At 35.6% G+C, this 20319-nt stretch overlaps 1 protein-coding gene across 4 annotated transcripts in view; it reads left to right on the top strand.

Moving 5' to 3' along the window:
* The first annotated feature begins 277 nt into the window (after positions 1-277).
* The window catches only part of LOC133301841 (nuclear pore complex protein GP210), a 33967-nt gene continuing 13925 nt past the window's right edge, over positions 278-20319 (top strand). For all 4 annotated transcript variants that reach the window (XR_009750253.1, XM_061501545.1, XM_061501546.1 and 1 more), the window contains exons 1-19: positions 278-626; positions 885-1150; positions 1599-1765; positions 1869-2085; positions 4263-4609; positions 6269-6448; positions 6672-6801; positions 6893-7041; positions 8780-8891; positions 8976-9562; positions 9664-9787; positions 9871-10145; positions 13418-13525; positions 13743-13805; positions 15629-15820; positions 16473-16532; positions 19510-19578; positions 19828-19974; positions 20077-20196. Coding sequence is in view for 3 of the 4 variants with exons in the window: in XM_061501545.1 (XP_061357529.1) it covers positions 433-626; positions 885-1150; positions 1599-1765; positions 1869-2085; positions 4263-4609; positions 6269-6448; positions 6672-6801; positions 6893-7041; positions 8780-8891; positions 8976-9562; positions 9664-9787; positions 9871-10145; positions 13418-13525; positions 13743-13805; positions 15629-15820; positions 16473-16532; positions 19510-19578; positions 19828-19974; positions 20077-20196 (3507 nt within the window). In the remaining variant the exon portion in view is untranslated. The remainder of the gene's footprint in view (positions 627-884; positions 1151-1598; positions 1766-1868; positions 2086-4262; positions 4610-6268; positions 6449-6671; positions 6802-6892; positions 7042-8779; positions 8892-8975; positions 9563-9663; positions 9788-9870; positions 10146-13417; positions 13526-13742; positions 13806-15628; positions 15821-16472; positions 16533-19509; positions 19579-19827; positions 19975-20076; positions 20197-20319) is intronic.

Below are 20319 nucleotides of genomic sequence, written 5' to 3'. Positions count from 1 at the left end.
TCCTATCCCATTTTTTTCATAAAAAAATTAATACTATTCTTTAAAATTTTGGAAAACTAAAAATTATTTAATACTTTTTGCATTGTGTACATAGGGAGACTGTTAAGAAGATTAGGATAATAGTTTTTTTTTTTCACAATAAGTATGTATAATCATTCTTAAATAATATAATAAGAGTAGAATCTCGAGGTGTTAAAAGACATTACTTTCTAATTTTTTTATTTATTAAGACACTACTTTCTTTTTTGAACGTTACTTTGTGGTGAGAAAAGATATTTCTTTCCATGAGTCAGTGTGCGAGTGTGTTCCACTGCTTCTCACTCTTTGTCTCTTACGCAGTTCCCCAAAACCCTAAACCCTGAAACTCAACAAACTTCAACTCTGTGCTCAACTCAACGCAATGCAAAATCTCTTTGTCTGAAGGAACTAGAGATGGCGAACGTGAACTTGTTGCTGAGTTTTCTGGTGGTGTTGGTGGTTGTGGCTGGAGGAGCATGGGTGGATCAGACTCCATCGTCGCATGCAGCTTCTGGTCCTCACATTGCAGATGTTAACTTACTATTGCCACCAAAAATGACCTTCCCTGTAGAGTATAGGCTTCAAGGAAGCGACGGTTGCTTCAAATGGTTATCACCTTCTATTTTCTGATCTTGCTTAAGTTGCTTCAAGTTAACTGAATCTCATTTCAATTTAGCTGCATACATGATATTTGTTTTTAAATAGTTATTAATAAAATCAAAAGCATGATGAAGTTTGAATTGTTTATTCTTCTTAACAAGTGATTTCCTGAGTTCCTTGATTCATTTTGGTTGTAGTTTCTTGTTATTGAGTTGATCGTGATGTTTTTGTGATTTTTTTTTTTTTTTAAATAACGCGTTTGTTAGGTCATGGGATCATCATGATATTCTGTCTGTTTTGCCTGAGTATAATTCAAGTAGCAAGTGCTCCACTAGTGCAAGGGTGCGATCGATTGCCCCTTATAGTGGTCGGAAGGAGACCGCGGTTTATGCCGCTGATGTGCAAACCGGAATTGTTATTCGCTGCAAAGTCTTCATTGACAACATATCCAGAATCCAGATATTTCATAATTCTATTAAGCTTGATTTAGATGGGCTTGCTACACTCCGTGTCCGCGCCTTTGACAGTGAAGGTAAGGTGTTCATGAAATCTTACTGATTTTGTACTTATCTTGGGATTCTTGTACTTTAGATCTTGAAACTCATGCACCATCATGGAAATTTTCAATGTGGTTGAATTTTGCTATTTTGTTGTATCCTATTTCTTTCCCCTGCAAATATGCTTTCTTTACCATCTTTTCTTTTCTATTGAAAACTTAAACATTACCTTTTGTAAACAAAAGAAGGCATCTCATTAACAGGATTGGCATGAGAAATGCTGTGGGGCTTATTTTGCTCTGATTGTCTTTTGATCCTGCTAGACATAGCAGTCGACTATTCATCATTTGTTTATTTATGTATTAGATATAATTATTTCTAGCTTAAAGTTTTCTACTAATTTTCCATTTTATCCTTTTTTCCTCCTTAATTGAGTTTTGATCAGATTGGAAATATTTATTAAACTTCTCTGTTGTGCTGCAGAAAACGTATTTTCCTCAATAGTTGGCTTACAGTTTATGTGGAACCTTATGCCTGAAGCCAATGGTTTGCCTCATCACCTTGTAAATGTTCCTATAAAGGATTCTCCCCTTAGTGATTGTGGAGGACTCTGCGGTGATTTAGATACACAAATAAAACTTGAAGACAATGTAAGTCTGCTACTAGCTGGTTTAAATGAGTTAAGCCACTGTGTTATAACTTATAATGCCTATTATATTATATCTAACCTTTTTTCCTGGTCCTATTTTGCAGGGTGTATTTTCAGATCTGTATGTAGTAAAGGGAATTGAGATTGGCCATGAGATTGTGTCAGTGCATTTGCTGGAGCCGCATTTTAAGAATTTGGCTGATGAGATTGTTCTCACTGTAGCTGAAGCTATGTCACTTGATCCACCCTCACCAGTCTTTGTCCTTGTTGGTGCAGTCATTCCCTATACCCTTAAAGTCATCCGTGGAAATGTTCCTCAAGGTTTTCTTAAGTTGCTTCCTTTACATTTAAATCCCTGTGGTGGTCTTTTAAAGTTGTAAATCCTTTATTTTATTGATTATGCCATCGAATTGTATAACTGGCTGGCAGGAATACATTTGACTTTTTATAGATGTGGACCCTTTGTTTTTTTTTATATTTTAGAAGAATTCTCGTCCTCCTTATTTGCACTCTTCTTTTAATGAATTCTTCTAATTTGCAACCCTTTTCCTTGAAATTTTGCTCCAACATCTTTTGGATGGCTAAGTCTCTGCTTGAGGTTAAGGCTTTTGCTTGGACTGCATTTCACAATTTGTTTAATACCAATGAGTGGTTATAGGTGTGTTGGCCTGATAAGGCCCACAATTCTGACATTTGTGTTCTGGGCCCCAAGAGTTTTGAATCAAATCATAATCTGTTGCTTCATTTATAGGCAGCTTGGAAGTTGTTTTTTCCTATTGGGTTTAGAGGTTTTGGGCGTAGAAAGGAGAGTAAGGTGCTTTGGAATTGTGCTCTTTTTCTGGAGTGTAGTTGATTTAGCTGGGTCATAACTTTGGAATTAGCTGGAGATTTCTTCCTCATCTTTTGGGGATAGCCTTGCTTCCTTAGCTTTATTCTTGGATTCAGCTCTTGAGTTTCCAAACAGGGTTTCTTGTCTGTTTTGCAAATAGAAAATTGTTTTCTTCTTTTAGCTGTTGTTTTTATTTCTTTGTTGATTCTCTGTTTTATGAGGTTTCTTAATCCTCCTGCACTGCATTCCTTTTCACTATGAGGTGGTGTTTGGTTGGGAGGCTTTTCAGCGGATATCTATGTTTCTCAAGTATGGCTTTTAGAAACACCATGTTTGTTTCAACGTTTTTCACCAAAAACCCATCTATCCAATTTGTCTGGATTTATGAGAAACATAGATATCCGCACTGTTTAGAAACCCAATTTGAAGGTGGGATTTTTTGGAAAACCGGTTATCTGACTTTTAATGCATTGTTGATTTCATAAAGTTACCTAATTTTCCCAGTAAAGTTTTTCCCCACCAAACAACTTTTTTTTACATTTTTCTACCTATCTCACTTTATCTATCTTTCCAATCATTTCTCTATCTATCTCATTTCCGTACTATTCCAAAAAAATTTCCTGAACCAAACGCCCCCTGAGTTCTTTTCTGTCTAAAACAGAATACTGTAATGACATTCATTTTCTGGTAATATGGAAAAGAAAATATGAAAGTATATTTATTTTGGGTTTTATAATTCTCATGTTGAATGAGAATTGAAATCTTATGTTGTAGAGACAAAAAGCATGTGGGACCCATATGTTAGAAAAAATTATATGTAGGACTTATGTCAGCACGGAAATCAAAGGGTGTGTAGGAAAATTTCAATTCTCATGTTGAAGGAGAATTATAAAACCCATTTATTTTATGGGATATTTATATTACTTTATTAACTTTGGGAGGCCAGTCAAGTATCTTACCCAACATTCTACACAAATGCCCAAAGAACAGAAGAATCACAATGAATTTCCACTAAACTACTTTTATGATATACAAATTTATTCTTTTCTGCTTTGGTTTTATCAAATACTGTCACAATTTGGGATCTTTTGAAGGGCCTCCTTGGATATATGTCCTTCTAATTTGGAGATCTTTTTTCCTACCTGCTGTTGAGGTTATTTTTTTTTTTTGGGTGTAAAAGGGAATAAGGGGCTTAAGAAATTTGCACTTTTGGCTGTTTCTTGGTGTATTTGAATGGAGCAATGAGCAAAATGTGAGAACTTTGTCTGTTATGCAGAGGGACTGATTTGCTTGTTTGGGCTTATTCTCTTCTTTCACTGATGTTGTCTTCTCCATTTTAGGAGGATTCCTGATCCTCATTCCTGATCCTCCATCTTTGCATTTTTTGTTTTCTTCTCTTATATGAAAAAAATTAATGTTACAACTAGCTAGTACCATATGGCAATCAGTAAGCCCATTACTTGTCTTTTCTCTCTGTACCGATCAATGGTTGAAGCTAGCTGTACTGCGAAAATTTCTGATTGCGTATTGTTTTCTTGTTTTTGAAAGTTTAGACAAGTATTTGTGATCTATTCCTTCATACCAATGACTTTTATATATTTGTTCCTATTATGCTGGAGGTCAGCATATTATCAACAATCTTACCAATATTTTTCTTTGGCATTTGTAGTGGTCACTTTACCTTCACCACATCATCACTGGTCTGTCTCAAATGCTTCGGTTGGTCAGGTTGACTCAAAGACGGGGTTAGCAAATGCATGGAACTTGGGGATGACAGCTATCATTGTTGAAGATACAAGGGTTGCTGGCCATGTACAAGTGTCTTCACTTAATGTGGTCCTACCAGCTTCTTTATGTTTATACATAGCACCTTTATCTAATTCTGGTGATCCTGTGGAAGCAACAAAATCTATTCCTCTAATGGCGCGTTGGTATGTTGTATCTGGCCATCAATATCTTATCCAGATAAAAGTTTTTGCACATGATCATGATACACAAGAGATTTATATTACAGAGGTAGCTTGCATTATTCCACTTTGACTATTTTAGTGACAACAATGGCAAAGCATGCTTTTATTGACTGCTTAAATTGCCTTCTCTTATCTGGATCTATCCTATCTAAATGTTCCAATTCCAAGGAAATTTTTTTCTTAATGTTTCAGATAGCATTTGTCTGCATAATGAATTATACTATCTTTAGTTTTGCCTCCTAAAGTTTGCCCTTTTTTTTTTGAAAATAAAAGACAATTCACTTGCAAAATGAAAAAGGATGCTAGAAACAGATTATCTAGAATACTTCGGTGGTATGCTTTTCCTTGGATTTGTATTGTTCTTCTGTTAATGATCTATATGGCAATGGGTCCTCTCCAGATCCCACAGTGGTGGGAGCTTCATGCATCAGGCAACCTAATGATCTCTATGACAGTTAACAAGTGCAGATGAGAGGAACTATTGTGTATCATGCATGATATGCATTTAGGATCTTTTCCTATCAGCTTGTGGTAAATGGTAATCCACCATGCAGGAACCAGATAAAGTGCTCCATCTCTAATGGTGTGTGAAAATTCCTTGAAGGAACTCCTTTGGATGTACTGAAATCCTACTTATTGAAATTCCAACAAATTTTTATCCTCTATTTTTCAACATGATCTCCTCATCTTAGAAACTTTTATGCTTCTCTTCAGCCGATTGCTTCACATCAAACAAATGGACCAAGCAAATATGATGCAATTGGTGCATCTGGCAGTGCAAACCATGGACATAAATGGACACAAAGGAACCAAAAGAAATGATTGACTTAATGTTTGCCAAATAACATAGTCAATGGCCATTGCATAGACATCCAAGGATAACAGAATAACTCAAAAAAAAAAGAAAAATCAAATTTTCTCTGCTTCTTTATTAATTAATTATCCATTATGTACTGATGTGACTAGTCAGCCCTAAAGTCTCCTGAAACACTTAAGAATTCAGTCATAACCATGCATGCAAGTAATCCCACCTTTTTGGCCTAATATACCACTCGGTTACTACCTGAACCAATGAGTTCTAAAACTGCTCTTTTTATTATTTGTTGTATGAAAAGTTTAGGGGTGGAAGGAAGCCCCATTCCAAGGTCAGGGTATGCCACAAGCCTTAACAAGGGCTTGTGACGATACTTACAGATGACAATCCAACAAAGACGGCTAGTCGGAAGAGAACCTAAGTCCTTTTTGTCAATGTTTTTTATCATACTAGTTGAGTCAACCCTAATTGGCTTAGACAATATATTTTAAGGGGGACAATGCTGTCTTTTTATTTTCAAAGAAATTGCCCTGTCCTTCTCTTTCAATATTATCCAGGACTTGTTTTCTAATCCTTACACCATAATAGGTCTAGCATTGCTAGTGAAATAACTTCACTATCAAGATCATGACTCAAATTCGGCAAGTTAAGTCTTCCATATTCAAATGTTAGGACATATCTTCATATTTATGTATCCACGTAATGAAATGTGGTAATGGCATTTTTTGATATTTTCATTTTACATTGTTAGCCTTATTTCTGTTTTATTTCTCAAGTATACATCAGTAGTGGGAATTGTGTTTGTAATCAATCTCTTTCCTCTCTTATATGAATTGGTTGTGTTTCTCTTTTGATAGTTTTCCACTTACAACATTTGTCATTGCATTGCAGAAGGATGATGTTAAGGTTTATGATAACCAGTCTGATTACTGGAAAACATTTTGGGTTTCAAATGATATTGCTGTTAAACATGGCTGGAGGAATTCTAAAATCTTGAAAGCTTATTCACCAGGAATCGGAAAATTGACAGCTTCTTTGAGCTATCCTGTTGGGGAAGATGACAAAAAGGAGGTGATCATTGTTTCTTCGATGTTTTCTGATAGAAAGCATCTTTTTCTTTGATTCCTCTCTCCTCAATTATTTGTAGTCTCTTTTACTTGATTCACCTCATGTTGCTTTGTGGTTATTTCATATTTCTTCTTTGTTTGGGGTGGAGAGAAGCTGTGTTTTTTTGTAGTCTCAGGAACATTCTAGTACTTTTATCAGATGTCACTTTCTTTGTTGAACCTTGCAGATTATCAAAGTTGTGCAAGAAGTCATGGTTTGTGATCAAATAAAGTTCACCTTGGGCAATGATAGTGGAATCATCTTACTGCCCTGGGCTCCTGGCGTTTATCAGGAGGTGGAATTAAAGGCTATAGGAGGTTGGAGGCCTTTTCTATCCGCTCCAATCTGAAGTAACTAGTTTATTTCTGATATTTTTTCTTGTACTTTGGATCCCACTATGTGCTGTAGGTTGTGCAAAAGCAGCGAGTGACTACAAATGGTTGTCTTCAGACACATCTACTGTATCTGTGTCAGCTTTTGGTATTGTCCAGGCAAAAAAGCCTGGTAAAGCTACTATTAAAGTGTTATCTGTATATGATTCTCTTAATTATGATGAGGTAATGTTAAGGAAAATTTATACTTTTATTTGTTCACACCAAATATCTATTGTAAATTTGATCATGTTTGGTTCCTTAAGCCCAAATCATTGCTTTGCATCATTGCTTTGCATCTATTCCTATGATATATGGTATGGTGTTTGAATGCAAGAACAATTTTTTGTGAGTGGTAATATGTACGTGTTTAGCATGTTGGCTGGGCCTGTAATACATACTGTACTTAAATTGTACTTCACTTGTATTAAATCTTCTTTATTCGCGTGTGCATCACATTACACTTCATTTCTTCCTTGTCTCTCTCTTTATTCCTTTCTAAATGGTATCTATAGGTAGATTCTAACCCAGGTTAGCAGCCTGAATATTGCTTATCTTTCCAAAAAAACAATTAAATAAAATCGATTAGCTAAATTTTCTGTCTCATTTCGGTTGATCCCATCTCTCTCAGTGGTTGATCCCTTCCCTTGTTCTTTTGAGGCATTGTTAGTTCTGCTTTGTGGAGACTGATGTTTGATTGCTAGTCACACACATGCTTCAGGTTGCAATCTGGAGAGTTGCAGAAAGGATTGCCGGTGGCCTAGGCATTCACATGTCAGGTAGGGGAGGGGGGTGATTTTGGCTGTTTTTGGTTGGCTTGTTATCTTGTGTTTAGGGAGCTGGGTTGTTATTTCAGTGGTCCTTCCAGGTTGTCCAAAGTTTTCCTTTGTTGTTGACCATAGGGTTTCTGTGTAGACTTGAAACTTGAATTCATCTCTTTGGAGGGTTTGTTTCATCCATTGTTTCAACTTTGAAGTATGGCAAATGAACAGGTCAAGAATCAACTTGGAGTCAACCAAGGTGAGATTGGGCAAGCCAGAGATGGGTTATAAGCCAATGATTGTTTTTGAAGTCGTTTATACTTCTGAGGGTTTCTGATGTAGTTTGATGGGATCCACTATTAAAACGGTCGTTCCTCAATCATGCAGTCGGTATTTGTTCTGCTATTATGTCCCAAATGTCCTGTTTGTACCTTGTTGCCACTTTATTGACTTCAACAAGTTCTTGGATGCTGATCTGATTTCAGACAACAATGAGACGTCATGATTGTTAGAGATGTAATATAAAATCACTCTCGTTTTATCACCTGACAGCTTAGACTTTTGGGATAGTGGGTTCATGATATGATATCAGAGCTTCTATGACCAAGTGGTCTAGAGTTCAATTCTTGTTGCTCCCATTCTTCAAATAAAAAATCGGGAATTTGTGCATAAGGTAGGTGGGCCTATATAATATCCACGTTTTGAGCCCAATGGACTCTTGTGTAGTGTGGTGGGGTTGAAAAAAGGGATGGAGGGGCGTGTTAAAGATATAAATTTAAACCATTTATGTGTCTTCATCTAAAGATTAAGCTTTTAAAATAGTTGGTTCGTGACAATGATTTATGATACATCTGTTTTTTATCCTCTTCATTGAATAATATCATAGAGGTTTGATTGTGCTATCACGAAGACACTAGTGAGTTTTTTCTGTAAAAGAAGGGAAAGGAGGAATCAGAATGCAAAGAGACTGGTTTAATTTCAGATGATAGTGGGATGTTTTCTTATTATAAAATGTTCTGAGAGGTGTTTTCTGACTACACTCTTTGTGCCATTTGTCTGTTTTCTATCCATGCATAGCATGTACATTAATTTTATTTCAAATTGTTTTGGATGTCTATACACTTTGTACATTGTTCTTATTTGTAATTTGTATTTTCTTATAGGTCCTTGTTGAAGTCTCCATCCCATCTTCTATGGTTATGCTTCACTATTTTCCTGTAGAAGCTGTTGTTGGATCACATCTTCAAGCTGCTGTGACACTGAAAGCAGTAAATGGTGACACCATATTCGACGATATTGAAAGTTTCTTTTCCATTTTACTGCTCGACTTTTTTTCTTATGTTGATGTGTCATGTGCAGGTGCCTTTTTCTATAGATGCGATGCCTTTAATTCTTTGATAAAGTGGAAAGCTGGAAGTGAATCTTTTGTAATTGTCAATGCAAGTCAGGAGTTGTCATACTCGGAAACAGTGCCAAATACTCAGCTCCCTTCATTAGCTGATGTCTTTCCCTGTTCTTGGACATATATACATGCTTCTAATCCTGGTCAAGCTGTGATCCATGCCATACTTTCTAAAGAATATCACCCAAACAGTCATGGTCCTGTTGTCTTAAAAGCATCTTTACGTGTTGCGGCATATCTGCCCCTTATAGTATATCAGGCAGGTGAAGGAAACCAATTTGGTGGTTACTGGCTTGACTTGGCTCAAGCAGAAAGTAATAAGCAATCACATAGCTTAAAGGAGTTATATCTTGTCCCTGGGACAAATTTAGACATATTACTTGCTGGTGGACCTGAAAAGTGGGACAAAGGTGTTGATTTCATTGAAACTGTGGAAGTCTTGGATGAAGAGAATGCCCTGGCTAAAGATGGAGTTCTTGTGCATCAGGTATCTGGAAGCTACGGGAGTTTGTATGGAGTTTTATGTCAAACACTGGGAACCTTTGTAAGTTTAAGTATTTGTTTCTTGGTAGAATGTTTCCTATTATATTTATGATGACATAGAAATTGGAAAATAACAATCTTTTCTTGTTTCAAATGACTCAGAAACTTCTTTTCAGACGTGGAAACTTAGTTGGGGATGACCATCCTCTGCCTTCAGTAGATGAAGCTTGGCTGTCAGTTATGTGTAGCATTCCTTCTTCTATTGTACTCATAGCTGATGAACCGGGTAATCATCATTTCGCACAGTTTTAGTCATTGACATCATAATTTTTCAGATCTTCTATCTCTAAAGTGAATTGTGCTTTCCAGTGAATGAACGCGAAATTATTAGAGCGGCGGCTCAAGCTGAACGTAGTTCAGGCCGACTTCGCGATGCCCCAGTTACTGTGGCAAATGGGCGTGCTATTCGGATTTCTGCAGCTGGTATAAGTGATTCTGGAGAAGCTTTTGCAAACTCATCTTCTCTCAGTTTGAGGTGGGAACTTAGCAGTTGCGATGGACTAGCATATTGGCATTATGCATTTGATATTGCGAAGTCAGACAATTGGGAGAGATTTTTGGTCTTGCAAAATGAATCAGGATTGGTACTGAAAGATTTCTAACAATTTGTCGTTTTATTTACTGTTTGGCCTTATTACAACTTTTGACAACCAGTAATTTAATAACTGGTGTTGCATGTGAAAACTTGTCCCAGAAACTAATTTGTTTTGGCTTGCCTTTGAACATTATTTTTTTTATATATGCCCTACTTGTACTTAGTACTAATAATGTTACTGTATTAGTATTTAAATTTTTATAACTTGTGATCTGTAAATCAATACTTCATAGTTTGATTTTTGTTTTTTAGTATAGAGACAGGTATTAAAAGGGGGCGAACCGGAGCAGTGGTAAAACTGTTCCTTTATGACTGAAAGGTCATGGGTTCGAATCCAGGAAACAGCCTCTTTGCAATTATGTAAAGGTAAGGTTGCGTACAAGGATTTCCTCCACCCCACACTCGCTAGTCGAGTTTAACGGGGAGTGGTTTTTTTTGGTTTTTTAAGTATAGAGACATGCATTGGATAGTATTTTTGTTATCCGGTTAGTGATTATTTACTTTTAATTGGCTTAAAGATTTTTATTGTTAACTTTATAGAGATTGCTTCTGACAAGGATTTCTTCTATAAATTATGTTTTATAATGCTTTTATGTTTTTCTATAAGCTTCGTTGATATTTTATGTTTGCTAATTCAAATGCTTATATCTAATAAAGTTACTCCCCATTAAACCCCGACCGACCCCTACACTCGCTAGTTGGGGTTTAATGTGGAGTGATTTTATTAGATATAAGCTTTTGAAATTAGCTTACATAAAAGTAGTCATTGTTTTAAAGTTTGCAAATTCCCCCACAATCTAAGTAAGGGTTTACATTAGTTCAAAATGAGTTTACTTGTTTGGCAGAAGTGTATTTATAATAAAACAGTTGAGGGCAGACTACTAAGGGATGGGGATGGATTGCATCTGGGATTGGAAACGAGGCGAGACTGCATTTGGGATTGGAGATACAGGCTAAACTGCATAAAGGACTTGAGATGGAGGCCAGACCAATGTTGTTAAAACGTAGAGTCTACGTAGAAACGGTAGGGGTGAGCAAAAACGTAAAATCGTGAAACGTAAGAGTTTATTACTTACTAAAAAAATATATCCAACACACACACACACACACACACACATATATATATATATATATATAGGGGTTTGATTTTCTCATGTTAAATGAGAATTCAATTCTCATGTTGTAGAAATAAAAAACATGTGGGACCCATGTGTTAGAAAAAATTATATGTAGGACCCATGTCAGCACGGAAATCGAAGGGTGTGTAGGAAAATTTGAATTCTCATGTTAAATGAGAATTATAAAACCCATATATATATATCCAAAATACACCAATACATAAGTCATCACAAATTTAAGTTTAAACACTAAAGAAAATAAAATAAAAAAAGGTGGAAGTAGGATAATTTAAATCTAATCTGTTAATTATTACAGCAATTGCAATTAACAGATATTATGAAAAAAAAGAAAATCTGCAATGCTTCGATTAATTAAGTTAAAGTGTGTTTAAAGCCAAATTAAAAAAATGATTTAGACTTCAAGTTGCCATTGCAGATTACAACAACACAAATTATGCGATAGCTCAGGCCCAAGATAAAAACCTAATCCCCAGACATTCAGTCATTAGTTTCAAATTTAAAAAAAAATGGTTAAATGAATGCCGAGTTGACACTACGTTTCAACCGAGTTTACGAGTTGACACTACGTTTCAACCGTTTCGGCCCAAAATCCGTTTCTACTACCGGTTCAACACGTTTTGTGTCATAAAAACGTAGAATCGATACGTTTCTACGTTTCGACACTACGTTTTTACAACACTGGGCCAGACTGCATATGGAACTGGAGACGAGAGTTAATCTTTGGAAGGACAGGCTGGAATGGTGCCTGATTGCGGCAAGACAGGATGAATGCAGCCTGTTTGTAGCAACGGGATGAAAATGAGCTAGTCTACGGCAAGACAAGATAAAACTGAGCTAGTCAATGGAAAGATAGGCTAAAACAGAACCAATCTGCGAAAAGAAGTCAGATGGAAGAAAGGAGATGCAACTGAATAAGAGCTGAAAACTGTAAAGAATCAATTCAATACAAAAGTTTAAGCTTTTGGGTGAGACTACATTAATGATTTTATATATCTCTAACATGCCCCTCACACGAGAGAGAGCCCATTGGGCTTGAAGGGTGGATGATACATTAGGCCCAGCCTACCCGTGCTAAGAAACTCCACAAGACTTAATTAATTATTAATTAAATGGGGGCGTTGAGGATCGAACCCGTGACATCGAGGCTCTGATACCATGTAAATAACTAATTCAATCCAAAAGTTTAAGTTGTTAAGTGAAGGTCAATCAATAATTTATATACTTCTCTAACACGCCGTCTTACACGAGAGGTCACTGGGCATGAAGGGTAGATAATGCATAGGACCACCTACTTGTGCTAAGAAATTCCACAAGAGAAAATTTTGGGGGGGGGGGGGGGTGAGGATCAAATCCGTGACCACTTGGTCATAGAGGCTCTAATACCATGTACAGAACCAATTCCACCCAAAAGCTTAAGCTTTTGGATGAGGCTACATTAATGGTTTTATATATCTCTAACAAAAACTAAAAAGTCAATATGGCAAAAGTTGCAAAAGAGAGATTAGAAGCAAACAAAAACACAAAATATGGGTTTGATGATAATTGGGTTTCATGAACTCAACACAGTTGAAAGTAGAAACTATGCTCAAGGTGGATCCCATGTTGAAATTGTAGGGGTGTAGGTAGGGAAGGAAGTATAGAGAGGAAAGAGAGATGTAGACAAAACGTTGTATTGATATTGGTGTGTAGGATGTGTTACAAAAGATAAGCACTCACCCCTTTTTGTACTAATACTAGAATCTTGATCCTAATTAAATAAGGGAACAAATCATGACATACAAGGAGATATGGAAACTAATCATAAGAGACCATCTGAGATACTTTAAGATATTCTAAGATGCAATAATGTTATTATAAGATGTTTCCTAGATATTCTAACAGGCATGTTATAGGACTGTTGTCTTTTTATTATCAAAGTTATGCTTATAGATAGTTGTTGCAATAACAGTGTAGTACTTTGAATAAGTTTTAATGGGTCCTTTGTGATGTATCTTGCTGTCTAACATTGATGTAATTTTTCCCCTAATTGCTAGTTCTTTTGTCAGAAAATGATGACATTATTTTACTTATCTTGTTTTAATGTATGGATGACTAAAGTGACCTTCAACGCTCTTTCTCTTAGTGCATTGTTCGTGCTACTGTTACTGGCTTTCCTGAGAGCTTGGTAGATGATACTTATCATCGGTTTCATGAAACTGAAAATGTACTGACAGATGCAATTCGCTTACAGGTACTATATCTTGGAAATAGTTTTTCTTCAATATGAAATTGATTATTTTACTTTTCACGTTTAAAATCGGTTAGTTTATTAGTGTGATGGTCAAGTTCTGCTTCTTCTCCCTTCAGCTCTGCTCTTTATGATGGAATTTTGTAGCATCTATATGTTCTCATTGTTGTTATTCTATCTTGAGAAGCTGTCTTATCTTTTTATTGGTGCAACAATGCAGCTTGTTTCTACCCTAAGAGTTGATCCAGAGTTCAACTTGATATATTTCAATCCTAATGCTAAGGTAACACCAGTATTTTTAGAGATTTTCAATGCTTCTTGACCGTACCTGAGGGGCAACCTTAGAGGGGCCCAGAATTATTAATTCTTTGTATGAACATCAAACTTTCATTGGCTGCACTCTTGGTTTGCTTTTTTACTTTTTAAGAAAAGATGGATAGGTTTTCCCTTATTTACCTCAATAGTTATCAATCCTGGGTAGTAGCACGTAGCAGCTGACACCAAAATTGCTATAGCAGGATGGCCGCCATATATACTGAAGATTATTAGCACAAGTTAAATATTTTATACTACAATATATAAATGCTAAAAAAAAAGTTACCTAAATTAAACACATATTCATAATTAATAATCAAAAGTTAGTCTTAAGCAAAGCATTCAAGCCAATAACAACTTGAGTCAAGGAACATAATACCACCAAGCACGTGGATAAATTGGTAAGGGGTTGTTCTAGCTTAACTAGTGGTCTTTAGTTCGAGTCCTGGGTATGCAGTTGTGTTAAAAATTTGGTAGAGAGAGTTTTTCCGTTCTTGTGATCCTGCTCTGCTCGACCGGATTAGTTGATTAATTGATGAACCGATAGAGAAATTAAAAAAAAAGGAACATAAAGGAAAAAATGGGGCAAACCTCTCTGAAATTGAAAATTAAAATAGAGACCTCTTTGAAAATTAAAAGAACACAACACGAGACTACCTGTCTGAACAGAACACAGAAAGAATCAAAGGGCAGACCAAAGTAGGGTTGTGCTGTGATGCATGAAAGGAGGCTTGGCTGGAAATGCTGCTGGAGAACTGTGATCAGTGGCCGGAAATGGAGGTCAGCCTTAATTGTGTTTTTGGGTCTCAACTTCAAATACGAGCATGAAAGAAGGGTTTGTTTAGTCCCAAATCGGAAACACATAGGGTTTCTGATGTGAATTAAGGGGAAATCACATAAATAACCAACAAATTGCTTGAAAATGCTCTGCGGAGATGAATGGATAGCAGCCTGAGGCCACTCCACGGTGCTTCTCTGCAATAGAGCTATTGATAAGTATGATTTACCCAGATCATGGCTGTATTTTATCAATATTTATTCATTGATAATCTGTTGAAGGCTTCATGATGCTCAATCCTGTTGGAGCAATATTTTGCCAGATTATTTTCTGGTTGGCTGCAATCTAATTATAAATTTAATGAAAACAGAACTTTTGGAGTTTTGGCATAGGTCTTTGCACTATATATTAGTAGTCCTGTAAAAAAGATATATGATTGCATATTTTGATAGAATTATTTTACCTTCAAGGATGTATATTAGTGAATTAGCTCAGCTACTTTTGTTGTTCATCTTAAGTGAAATTACCATGTTAAAAATAGATTTGTCTTAGATTTGAACATTAACACTTACAATTGATGGGCAATGTAATTAATATAACTACGTCTGAACCCTTCATGAGCCTATATATAATACTGTTACATGAAACCAAGAGAAGTGAATACGTTACTCTTTGGAAGTAGAAGAGCATGGGTAACTCTTAGATTATAAAATTATAGCCATCAATTTAAAATGTGCTAAATCACCAGAAATGGTTGAGTCAAAACCCTTTTTAGTTTTCACCAAGACAATTGATTATTAGTTTTATGGCGTGTATTTGAGTTGGAGCAACTTATTTTTTTTTATTACACCCTCCCAAGGAAGGGCTTTGTCATACATTTTAGACAAACTTTATTTTATTGAACATCTTTGTGATGCAGATATGTCTTAATGCTATTTGTTCATAAAATTAAAGTTTAATGCTTTTTAATTAGAACTTAAGGGCTTTTGACTATTTTGTATGTCTGCCTCCAGGTAAATTTGTCAATTACTGGTGGGAGCTGTTTATTGGAAGCTGCTACAAATAATTCTCAAGTTGTAGAAGTTATTCAACCACCATCAGGATTAGAATGCCTACAACTAATTTTGTCCCCTAAAGGATTAGGGACAGCTAATCTGACTTTATATGACATTGGGCTAACTCCTCCACTAAGAGCATCTGCACTTGTAAGCTTCCTTTCTCTCTCAATTTTGAATTGCTTGAAATTTAAGGAAAATGCTTGGTTTTGATGTCCCAACCTCAGTTTGATGATCAATAAGATGATTTTTCAAATACATATTGTTAATGTTTCTTGTCTGTTAGCATGATTAATGCCAAACAACTCACATTTCTTCCTGCATGCTTTTGACTCTTTTTGTCTGGCAAGCCATAAACTTCTGTGTCTTGTTATCCAGACCTAAATATCAATACCAAATCTCTTCATTGATTTTAGTGTAACACATTTCCCGCATACTGGAAATATCATTTCCCTTGTCTGCTGATTATTAGTTTAGTATAGGAAAAAGTTATAATTGCAAATTGGTTCATACCCTTTACTTTTTTGTAAGAAGCTGCTCTTTGGACAAAAATAACAAAATGCAGGCTATATGGACATATCTAATTTTGACCTCAATTTTGAGACTAAAGCTTGCGATCTTGGAAGGAAAATTTATTGACTTGTAGTAAGAGTTCAAAAAGTTATTGCCCACCAGTGTCAATAGGATTTGAAATTTGCATGTTTTAATTTTCTGTAATGCAACACAACTGGGTCTTGGTGTATGTATGATAATTAAGTGTTGTTGTTTAATGTGTGATGCTTATAATGGTTAATTGTTACAGGTCCAAGTTGCAGATATAGAGTGGATTAAGATCATATCTGGAGAAGAGATTAGCTTAATGGTATGTCTTTTCGAAAATATTCTTGTGTTTTGGTCTAAAATGGCTTAAACTTGAGATTTTATTGGATGGACACATATCCAACACAAAATTGTCTTTACTAAAAACAATTAGAAATGAAAAGACCAAAAGAAAGCTGAATATCACCTTTGTAGCCTGCTCAAACCTGGCTTATATTAAAATTTTATAAGAAAAAAATAAGAAAAATTTAATCTACCATCGAGCTCATTGATCATACATCTCTACTCCTTAACACTATTAACAAACTTTTGGGGATTTTTTCTTTCTTATGAAACCACATGGAATCAACTTACTAAACATAACAATTTCTTTATTTCCTTGACTGATGAGGACTGAGAACTCAACCTGTCTTGCATTCTACCTGGGAGAGTGAAAATATAAGGCTTGGGTGTGGAAGAAATTGGATCTTCTGACTTTTAAGGTAAGGAAGAGATGAAAACATTAGTTAAAATAAGGATAAACGCTGCCACTTGTATGAATGGGAAGTCTTCTTTATTGCATTCTACATAAATTCCCTTTAACTGGTGATGAGGAAGGAATATTTTTTCAATAGTTCCCAGATGAAAAATGCTTACTGTTATGGATATAAGTCAGGGTCAAACTTCATCTAAATCTTTTTTTTTTTTGGGGGTGGGGTTGGGTTGGGAGGGGAAGGATAATTGAATTCATAAACTTAATTAATCCATACATGACATAAAAGTTTTAAATTGTTGATATAATTTTAATGATGTGATTCTGTACCATCATATAATTGTTTTTTTTTGCAACTGGATCTTCTCCAGAGCACAAAGTTGGATAAAAATCATGTCAATTTCAATGGTAGCAGAATGACCCTTACTACTTGCCGAGATGAATGGGACCACAAATACTCTTTATTTTTCTCTTGAGATAGATTGGTTTGTCTTCTGCTAATGGTGCAACAAAGCAAAAAAAAATAAAAATAAATTACAGCCCATTTGAAGAGTGTTAGAGAAAATCAAGAGAATACGAATAGGAATGACTAATTGTTGTTATTAAAGATTGATAGCGACTCGGCAAGTGCACCGATCGTTAAGTAATAAAAGCGTACTGGAGTACGAGATCGTTCCCACGAGGATCAGAATTTCAAGCACTAGTTCGCTAATTGCGTTTTAGTTGGACAATCAAAGGTTTGGTTTGAGAGAATTTAGATGAAAAGAGTTGTGGTTCAAAGAACTTAAAATTAAAAACAAGTAAGGGCGTGCAATATGAAAATTTAGAATTAAAAAGAATGAATGAAAAGATAATGATTGATTAAAGAATTTAAAACAAGCGTAGTTAAGGTTTCGACTTTCCCCAATATCTTCAATATGTTATGAATTAAGCAGTCAAGAATCCGTTTCTTAATATATTGCCAATCAATTCTATCTGAGTTAATTACGGCTCAATTCTTTGTTACCATAAATCTATGTAATCTTGAAAGAACTCTAGTTCCCCGATTATTCCCCAAGAAAACATGCATTAAGATCAAGAATCACAAGATTGCATAATTACCCTATGTCTATTCCTATTCCTATTCCTAGATCACAAGGATTATGATAAATTATCAAGTCAGGGTTCATGCACCAACATCCCTATTGTCATACAATTCCCCAAAATCATTCTATAAGGAACAAACTCATAGAAAGCATTAAAAACAGATAATTTATTCAATTATAAAAAGAACAGGATTCAGAGACAATTTAATTCATAAACATAAAGATTCAATTGGGTTCCATCTACCCTTAACTACATAAAAGACTACTCTAGCATACTGAATTGAAAAGAAATAATAAAGAAAAGAGAACCCCAAGCCTCCATTGGTGATGTTGACTTGGTTCCTCAGTGTTCCAGCGCTCCGCAACAGGATTCCTCCTTCAGGTCTTGGTGTAATGCTCTGAACTTGTTAATTGGTTTCTGAATTGGTGTTTTGGTTCTGACCCCAAGCTCTTTATTTATAGCCATTGGAGGTTGTATCCTTCATTGCATCTCTTGCCGTATCCATATTAGATTTGTAATTGATTATCCAATTGTTTCCTTTTTGCAATTAATATCTTGTGGATTGGTTGAGAGATTTGAGCTTTGAATCTTGTTATAATCTTCCTTCAATCTTCTCAGGAATCAACTTTGATATGTTTCCGCTTTAGTTCCATATCCTACTTGGACAAATCTTCATTAAATCTTAGCAAATCTTGATGAATCTTTGCTGTCTGGAACGTGCTTGGGCGCTCAAGCGCGCTACAGGGCGCTTGAGCGTGCCAATCTACTGCAATTTGATATTGCTGTCTGTCTTGGAGCGCTCGAGCGTGCTCCTCGAGAGTGAAATCTTGTCATCTTAGGGCGCTTGAGCGCCCTAACTTGTCCAGTTTGGTTGTTCTTCCTGCCTTAGCGCGCTTGAGCGTGCTCTTCTGGCCCTTGACTTGTATCATTTTTGCTTTCCTTGGTCCATATACTTCCTTGTCATGATTTCTTTAGCACTTTTAGCACCAATTCTTGTGGTTTTACCTTCAAAATGCTAATATTATCCAAAGGTCAGCTCAATTTCCTATCTTATGACTTAAATGTCTTAAAACCTTGAATTCCATGCAATCTATGATATATTTCTCATATAATTTAGCCTAAAAACATGGTAAACCAAAGGTTTATCAAAGATCAGTACAAGAAAGACAATCTCAGCCCAATAATACAGAATAACCTATTAAGTACATATATAAATAACTAGTCTGTAACAAAGAGGAAGATGGTTGTGCCGATTGGTGTTACAAAACGGTTGAGTTTGGGCACTAATTGTAGCTGAATAAGCCATGCTTTAAACCCCAAAGTTTTTTTAGCTGCTCCAGTGTGTATTTAATGAGCTGGCATGCTGCTTTTTGATCTTTTTTTGTCTTTTTTAAATGTGATAAGTGGATATATGTCCAACCTAGTATTTTTTCTTCATGATATGCTATTCTGATCTTTACAGGAAGGAAGTTTGCAAACTATTGACTTATTGGCTGGTACTAATGACGGAAGCACTTTTCACGCTTCTCAGGTTTGCATTGTTTTCGCTATTTAATTTTAGGAGCTGCACTCCAGTTTCTTGTGCTTGGCCTGCTTTAATTTGATCTTGTGAGACATAGATGTAACCATACTGCCTTGAATATGGTCAATAAGACTTTTATCTTATACATTTTTTTATGTCTTTCTGGATATTATCTTCCCAATATTCACCTATAGGAACGTGTCATAGTGAGGTTTTTTATTTTGAGTTGCAATTTAATGATTGGAAACTTTAATGCAGTTTCTTTACATGAATCTTCATGTACATGTTGAGGATAGTATAATTGAGCTGGTGGATACCGACAACTTCTCAAGTCTTGTTGGTGGACATGTTAATGCACCAAGTTTTAAAATTAAGGGGAGACATCTTGGATTTACAACCCTTTATGTAAGTCAATTGTCAACCTCTATAATCTTGACCTTAATTTCTTTCAAAGTTTTTTATAGACTTTCGAAAACTCATAGCTTAATATTTTTTTATTGAAACCAGGTCAGTGCTACGCAACATTTGGGACATGTAATACAAAGTCAAGCTATTAAAGTGGAAGTTTATGCAGCCCCAAGAATAAACCCTCTTGATATTTTCCTGCTTCCTGGTGCGTCGTATATGGTATGTTCCACTGCGCAAGTGTTGTTTCTTTAGTACAAGTTTGACTGCTAATGTGAACTTCGAAAGAAATACATACACTAACATTCTTCTCTTTGATTTGTGTTTTATTTTTCCGTTGGAAAT

Source organism: Gastrolobium bilobum, unplaced genomic scaffold, assembly GCF_033153095.1.
Source record: "Gastrolobium bilobum isolate Gb01-03AN ecotype WA unplaced genomic scaffold, APGP_CSIRO_Gbil_v1 utg18793, whole genome shotgun sequence".
In the NCBI taxonomy this organism is placed as follows: domain Eukaryota; kingdom Viridiplantae; phylum Streptophyta; class Magnoliopsida; order Fabales; family Fabaceae; genus Gastrolobium; species Gastrolobium bilobum.
Note: the sequence above shows the minus strand (reverse complement) of the source record. Positions and strands in the feature narration are given on the sequence as shown.